The 7817-nt window shown below is 36.6% G+C and overlaps 1 protein-coding gene across 3 annotated transcripts; it reads right to left on the bottom strand.

Moving 5' to 3' along the window:
- Positions 1-470: 470 nt before the first annotated feature.
- Positions 471-2599, bottom strand: LOC113287882 (F-box/FBD/LRR-repeat protein At2g26030-like). Of its 3 annotated transcripts, none has more exons than XM_026536753.1 (4): positions 2425-2599; positions 1254-2190; positions 973-1140; positions 471-888 (listed from the first exon to the last, which is right to left on the bottom strand). In XM_026536753.1, the coding sequence occupies exons 2-4, from the start codon at positions 2169-2171 to the stop codon at positions 610-612; spliced, it is 1365 nt and encodes a 454-aa protein (XP_026392538.1). In that variant the 5' UTR covers positions 2172-2190; positions 2425-2599; the 3' UTR covers positions 471-609. The 3 variants fall into 3 exon arrangements, with proteins under 3 accessions (XP_026392538.1, XP_026392539.1, XP_026392540.1); XM_026536754.1 differs by having other exon boundaries at positions 471-885; XM_026536755.1 differs by having other exon boundaries at positions 1254-1670.
- Between the last annotated feature and the right edge of the window lie 5218 nt (positions 2600-7817).

Here is a 7817-nt window from a genome sequence, read left to right as displayed (position 1 = left end):
ATCTTCCCGAGACAACGTTGTACCAGTGTCTCGCTCGGGACCGAGACAAACCGGAATACGAGATCGACTACATTGGGTGTGAAGAGAGCCTAGAAATATAATGGTGGCAAGGGTTTTCCTTTCGAATACAAGGTAGCTGGGGTTAACCTTTAATCATACCACCGTTGGTCGATCTTGAATTCTAAACACTATAAGAGCAAGGGCTAGACGATGCATGTGCATGCCGCCACACTTTTTCTTTTTGATGCAAAATGCATGCCACTCGTTCCAGATGAAGCACTGGCTCTGGAAAGTATAATTCTTGAGCATGCCAATCTCTGATATGACAATTAAATTCTTAAGCTCCAGAATCCAAAGACAAACAAGATATTGCAATGAGAACATTCGTATCTTCAATTGAAATTATTGGCTCTGGAATGATGGATGAGGTGCAGATAAGCTGGAGGCTAAATACTTCAACAAGCTAAAGATGGAAAAATATAATTCTTCTGAATGCGTCTATTTGCAAATTGATAGCAATAAGTATGTACCAAAATGATAGTTACACCACACAGGACCCTGTATATGTTGTGTAGACTAAGCACGTAAAAGTTCAGACAAAAGAGAGATTCAGAATTCACAAACAACTTCGCTGCTCGGTGAGCCTCTTGGATGCAGTAAAATGTCGAGGTAAATCTGATTTTGCAGTTTTGAGTTGGCTGAAATCTGTTTCAAGAAAACGATAATCATCTTCTCTAGGATCTTTGCATTCTCCAGCAAACTTTTCACCAATGCAATTTCGTTTTCATTTCCTCTGAAACCCTTGATCTTGACGACCTTAAGGTTATCAACGCAGTACTCGAAAGCTGTGGTTTGTGGCTCAAAACTTTCTTCTTCATTGATTCCCTGCTGTAAATATCAGTATTTGTACATAAAATTAATGCCAATGAATAAATAAATAGCCCAATTTGATATCTAGGAATGTTAACTTACTCGACGTAGAAAGAAGTCTATGGAAAGGAATTCCAATTTCGGAGAACTATGAAGCACAAAGGTTACACGTTTGACAGTTTCTTTGTTAACGGCAGCAGTCAACTTCAAATGGTTCAACCTTGAAAATGTAAAGGTTTTTCCTAACAAAGTCGAAGTTTCACATAGTACCTGTTAACAGAAGACAAGAAAGATCACAGTTACGACGAATCAAAACATCGTGTTAGAATCAAAAAGAAACCTAAAAACCTTCAGAAAAAAGAAAGAGATGAAAGGACAAATACCTCTATGCTTGATGAGGATAGTGTTAGAACTTTTGTATGAGAGATGCCCTCAAGAAACTTAATCAAATAATTGGAATCTATTTCTGCTCGTACGCCAAAATTAAACTTTAAGTCTATTGTTGCATCGATTAGTGATGACATGTTTTCGACATAAATGCTCTTTTCAGCATAACCAGTGAATTTTAGTGACAATAACCTAGGAGAATACACCCTAATTTCATGATTGAGCAGACAATAATTGTGTTCCTTTAGGAGACCATCTATAATCAAATTTCGCAACGAAGAAGAGGAAATCTGAAGAGGTCTGAGATTTTCAGCATAACAATCCTCCATAATGACATCCTCAAGCATTGGACTATTACGAAAGATTTGGTTCCAGCCGTCTTCCGAAAATGTGACCGAAGTAAGCTGAAGCCTCTTGAGAAATGGTAAATGAACAATTGAAGGAAGATTAACAACAGAGTTGTATAAGTTCAACTTCAAAACAGTTAAGGAGTTGCAAGTAAATATGCAACTAGGTAATTCAAAGGCTTCCCCAGTATGGGAAGAAATACTAAGCTCACGAACATTGTGGTTTGCTGCAGCAAGAAACCAACTATCAAGATGAGAACTATCACAATAATAACCACCAAACCTTAGAGAAAAGGTCTGAATACCAGGTCCACTACGATGAAGTAAAACTGAATCGATAAAGTTCATGAATTTTGTCTTAGGAGAGAATACCAAGCCATCGAATTCTAGAGTGGGAACGGATGTCCATATGTATCTCCATCTTTTCGATAAGAAGCTGGTCCTTATGACATCTTTTATTAGGAGGAAGGAAAGAATGTGATGAATAATATTGTCAGGTAAATCACTGATACGATCAAGATTCTCGACGATGTTCTGTTGTGCTTCCATGTGATTTGATGATAGCATAATTCAATCTACCTAATATCTGAAAATAATAAAATAAAATTGAACCCCAGAATTGGAGGAATGATGATTTCAGATCCTAGATCATAGGTTTACAGAAAACCAACAACTTGTGACAAACAAGAAATGAAATTGAATGTGACAAGCAAGAAATGAAATTGAATGCAAAAATGGAGCTAAAGAATGGAAAATTAAATTATAAAAATTCCAAGTAGGTATAGGGTTTGAACGAGGAAACTAAGAAAATGAATTATACCTGATAAAAGTAACGATTCTCAAACTGATGCAAAATGATTATGGTGTCAGATCCAATTTTGATTGCTCTTCGTTCCCACTTTTGAATTACAAATCAATTTTTAGTTTCACTATCTTGAACAGATATGAATCGCACTTTATGAATTCATTTTCGGGTGTGATGGCACCCCGCCCCATTGCCAACCCCCCCACCCCCATTTTCCGTGTTTTTTTTTTAATTAATATTTATTAATATTATTACATAATTAACTAATTGGAAGCCTAACAAGCTAAGCTCCAATAAGTTGAACAGGTTGTCGTGCTAGCCTACCAGCGAGCCTCATGAGGAACAAAATCGAGGGAGCCGAAACGGATAGTGTGGCTAATGTCGTCGCAAGGGGGCAAGCTAACTCTACCGTCCATGTCAAACTCTGTAATATTGCGTCATCTGGAACTCGAACCTGAGACCTCCTGGAGCACATGAAACCTCTGTGAAGCGCATGAAACCAGCTGAGCTACAAGCCGTATTTTTTTTTTAATACAACAAACTAGTTGGAAGCCTAATAAGCTAAACTCCAACAACACATTACTACATTAGTTGAACATCTTGCCGTACTAGCCTACCAACGAGCCTCATGAGTAACCAGACAAGGGAGCTGAAGCGTATAAAATGTTTTTTTCTTTTTTATCTTTGTTGTATCCCCACCAAAAACTGCTCATAATTTTTTGGATAATCTCAATACTCTTATTAGGAATTAGTGCGGTGGCCATCGAACAAACATAAAGGGAATCCAAAACTGATCGAATGATAACATTTTTCCCAGCATGAAAGAACATATTTTTGTTAGAGGGAGAGCAAGAAATGATTTGAGGAATATAAAAATCATAGTCGACTCGGCATCTAGGATGCATCCAACATATTTTTCTGATTCTGACAAAATTATCCTACTAATTACACTCATTAGCTGGATAAAACTCATCTCATCCCTTGAACAACTCCACCACCAAATACTATCGGCAACTTCAAGCCGAATCCTGATTCGGCGCCACCATCCACCAGCGACGACAAAAGCATCAAGCAAGCGACGTTTCCAAGAAACCTTCATGCCACCACCCGAAACCACTACCATCCCATATTCAACTTTAGCAACATTAATATCAATGTTAAAGACAATCAAAATCTCTTCGTCGGACCTATAACTTTCATATGGTTATTTTTATCGATTACATATGCTCTTTGTTGACATTTATAAATCAAACTATGCAATTCTTCAAAAAGAAAAAAAAAAGAGAAAAGAAAAGAAAAGAACACGGTATCGAACCCTAAAATTCAAACAAATATTTTCAAAATTCAAAAGAACTCATTTCTTACTTGGCGGTTGACACTGATAGAATGGTTTAGTTTTAGAAAATAAAATACCAGGTAAATGGGGTATACTAATTTTTGGAATGAGATTGGATCATTATGGCTTGCAAATTTGAGATTATTTGTAGGAATAATCCATCAATCCTTATCGTACGTATTTGCAAGAGCATGAGGAAAGTTTGACTTGAAGCTGATCTTTAGGGCCACCCATATTTCTTTAGCATAAGATTAAACTAATTTGTGATACCGGTGGAGATGACGGTGGTGGAGTTGTAGAAATTGATGTAAGTTTTATGTGTTTATTGGGTAAATCGATAAGTAAGGATATTTTGGTTCGAGTTATAAAAAATATTGACTAGGTAATAACAAGTGAGTTCGCTATAATTTTCTCTCTCATCGGATCAGTTTTTTCCCTCCCTTTAACAAAAATTAGTTTCCGATCTTTGTGCCTTACAGTGTGACGAGACTTTTAAATGGAAGTATTGATTACCGAAGGTATGTCACCTAATTTTGGTTGGCTTTGACTGTATACAACCCATATTTAATTTAAATAACCCCCTTCTAAAAGCCTAAATTATGTAAACCCAATTAACTTGGGTAACCAAATCCCAACCTCATCATCCTCTCTCTAACCTAGTTTCCACAATTTTTACTCTATTATAAAATTTGATTCGACTACTGATATTTAGAAAAAGATATTAGAAATAAAAATTGAATTCAAAATCTCTTAATAATTTTTTTTTCATACTCCCTACGTCTCAAATTAAATGACCTAGTTAGTTTTAAATTTTGTCCCAAAATAGATGACCTATATCATCAAATAGTGAAATATTTCTAAAATTACCTTTTTGATTGATTATAATTAGTATAAGAAATATTTAAAATTTGATAGTCATGTTTATAATCGTTAAGTAGGTGCTTTAAAATGCTTTCTAATGGTATAAAGTTTACAAATATCCGTGATATGGTTTGAGAGATAAATCATTTCTAAATTTTACTAGTAATTGTCCACAAGGATATAATTGTATAAAATACTTAAAAATTCCCCTTTCTCTTCTTTGTCTTAAAAATTGTTCAAACTACTATAGGTCATCTGATTTGGGACGGGGGGAGTATTAAATAGTCTTCATTAAAATGAATTTTGATTATTTTTTAATGTATTATAAATATTCAGTTTCATTTTCGTGGAGGCTAACAAATTCGTTGATTATGAAGTTGTTTGATTAATTTTTGGTATCTAATTGAGAAATGAGTTGTGGGTTTTGAACGAATTCTCGGTTGGTGTTATATCAACAATTGATTTTGGGTAGAAAGGAAATTATCTTACTCTCGGTGATCATGGCGGTCGAGTGTAATGTTCAAAAGGACTGATAGGTTAACCGCAATCTCTCATATACTTAATCTCTACCTTTTCTTGTTCATTTATAAGGACTGAATTGACTGATAGCCGAATTAGTTAAGGAAAAAAATTGAAAACAGAGTGAAAAATAAATGAAATATATACACTTCTAGGCCTGTTCTGTATCCTCATTTTCATTTCTAAACCTCTTTTTTTATTTCTTACAAATCTAAGAGCAATTGCAGTGGTGCGACCATAACTAAAGAGTAAAAACCAAAAAAACAAAAAAAAATGGGTTTAGTTCGTGGTGCGACGTTATGGTGGAGGAGTAAACATGGTGGAGCGTAATGATATGCTTACGCTTGATGTGGGGCGTAGTTATAAAGAGCGCTCAGAATGGGCGTAGTTATAATTCACGCCTGATGTCTAGGTCTTCACCCCATATGGGCGCAACTTTAATCTGCGCCTGAATTTCGAAGGTAATTTAAATGTTCGCCCCCTTTGAAACGTAATTCATAACTTCGCTTCACCTCTAACGCAATCTATACTTATGCCCGACCAAAACCAAATTAAAGACCAAATATAGTTTGGTTTTTGGTTTTAGTCTGGTATTTGATTTTTACTCCGTTCGATAGTGATTGGTTTCTTGACCAAATATTTGGTTTTGGTCGTCGAATGTGGTTTCTCTAAGCCTATCAAACGGATTACATCCAAATTCGTTATCTCAGTCAATAAATCGTGTTGACTGGTTAATATCTCCCCAAAATCTCATGAACTAGATAAAATTATTAAAATGCCCTCTTTGTAGTGTGTCAGTATCATAATTATTGTCGCCCACATGCTTCGATCTGAATCCCTAATCCAATATCAGGAAATCTCGAAGATTTTTCAACGGCAATGATATCCAATATACATCATTACCCTAAAATTCCTTCATTCAATTCCTCTCTTCCATCTCAGCTCTTCTTCCCCCATCTCTGTTCTTCACCAGCCGAAACAAAAGAATAGAAGAACCAGTGAACAAACTATGGTGGTTACTGTTACCTAATAGCGAAAAAAGAAGATCGATGCTGATTTTGGGTTCTAATTGATGAAATAGAAGATGAGTTTGGTTCTGTGGAGATGAAGAAAAACAAAGTATTGAAAATGGAGAAATTCATGGAATGAGCAGGAATTGAACATGAGATGGAGTTCGAATTAGAGAAGAAGAAATGAATTTTGTTGTCGTTAGTTGTGATGAATAGTAGAAGAAATTAGGGTTTGGTTGTGTTGATCTAAAACAAATTGAGAAGAATTTGAGGGTTTAAAAGAATGGGTTCGACTCAGATTTGAGTTTGGATCGATTTTAGTGAGATAGATTGGAGAAATTTATTCAAGGAAGAACACCTGCTGTTATTGTCGTTGGTGCTTGATGATGGAGAAAGAAGAAATGGAAGCAACTAGGGTTTGTGAAAAGAACAAGGAAAAGAATGGGTTCGGTTCAAATTGATTTAGTTCGAAATTGAGAGAAGGGGGATAATTTGGTGATTATGTTTTTGAATTCAGAGAAGATTGAATCAGATTGAGAGGTTGATGCTCGTTGTTGTTACTGAAGATTGAGGAGAAATCAAGAGAGTCTTGAACTAAGATATTGTGAAGAACAGATTGAGAAGAAATCAATGGAGTTAGGAAAGAACTGATTCTGGTGGAGTAGCAAGGTGGAATGGCAGGTGCTGGTTCTGATTGGTAGGTGCAGTTGGAGCTGAAATGGGTCCGAGAACTGAAATTCTACAGAAGAAGGATAAGTTTGGTTTGTAATGAATTGCATATGATGGAAGTTGAGCTGGATTTGGAATTTAGAAGCTGGTGGTTGATGTTGGTGTTGCTGCTGAGAATGGATTGAAGCAGGCAGTGATATTGCAGCTGCAATATGATGGTGCAAAACAAGGGTGCAATGTTAGAGTTGCAGATCAGTAAATGGATAAGCTGTGTTGTGATGGCAGAGATCAATTGAGTTGGTTATCATCGAGTTCAAAGCAGGCTGAGATATTGAAGGTGGTTAGGTGATGCTGTTGCTGCTATGACAGATGAGAGCTGATGCAGATAAGAAGAGGAGCTGGGTTGAGTTTCAGCCATCAGTTGAGAATGAGGTATGGGTTCTGGTGGCTTTGAACGGGAAAAGATTTGTTACTGGTGATGAATGATTGTGTACATGAATGTTAGGTTGGTACTGTTGAATTTGGTGGATTGAGATAAGTTGGAAGTTGCTAGAAGCTGAGAAGAGATGGCGGATTAATTGGCAGTGAAGCTACAACACTAGTTTGTTGCTATGAAGTCGCGGGAAGTGGTATTTTGGTTTCAAATTGTGAAGATGTGGAGAATGGCTCGAGGAGAAGATTGCAGGTTATGCTGCAATGAAGTGGAGATGCAGAAGTTATTGCTGTGATAGAATTGCAGTCACATTTGGATGGTCTATTTGGGCTGTGTTCGAATGGGGATTAACTTATATTTCAGAAGTTTAGGAAGGAGCAGATGGTGTAGCAATGGAGCTGGCCAAGGATGTAGCGCCAACATGGCTGGAGAATTGAGTTAGCCGTGATCCTAGTGAAACAAGAACAGGGCGAGTTAGCTTGTCAGTTCCACAAAACTGACAGGCATATCAAGTGATGAACTTGATGGGCTCTTAATTGTGGGCTCAAGGAAGTAGTTGGTATTGGGTCAGGCAACAACA

The sequence above is a fragment of the Papaver somniferum genome, chromosome 6 (assembly GCF_003573695.1).
Source record: "Papaver somniferum cultivar HN1 chromosome 6, ASM357369v1, whole genome shotgun sequence".
NCBI lineage: Eukaryota > Viridiplantae > Streptophyta > Magnoliopsida > Ranunculales > Papaveraceae > Papaver > Papaver somniferum.
The sequence above is the reverse complement of the archived record's forward strand: the minus strand, read 5'-3'. Positions and strand labels throughout refer to the sequence as shown.

What these genes read in the sequence shown, in the direction of transcription:
- LOC113287882 (XM_026536753.1), bottom strand. Translation starts at nt 2,171, where the DNA reads ATGCTATCATCAAATCACATGGAAGCACAACAGAACATCGTCGAGAAT. An exon ending in TATCCTCATCAAGCATAGAG is followed by an intron (nt 1,141 to 1,253) that starts GTATTTGTCCTT and finishes TTCTGTTAACAG; the next exon opens with GTACTATGTGAAACTTCGAC. An exon ending in TAGACTTCTTTCTACGTCGA is followed by an intron (nt 889 to 972) that starts GTAAGTTAACAT and finishes TGATATTTACAG; the next exon opens with CAGGGAATCAATGAAGAAGA.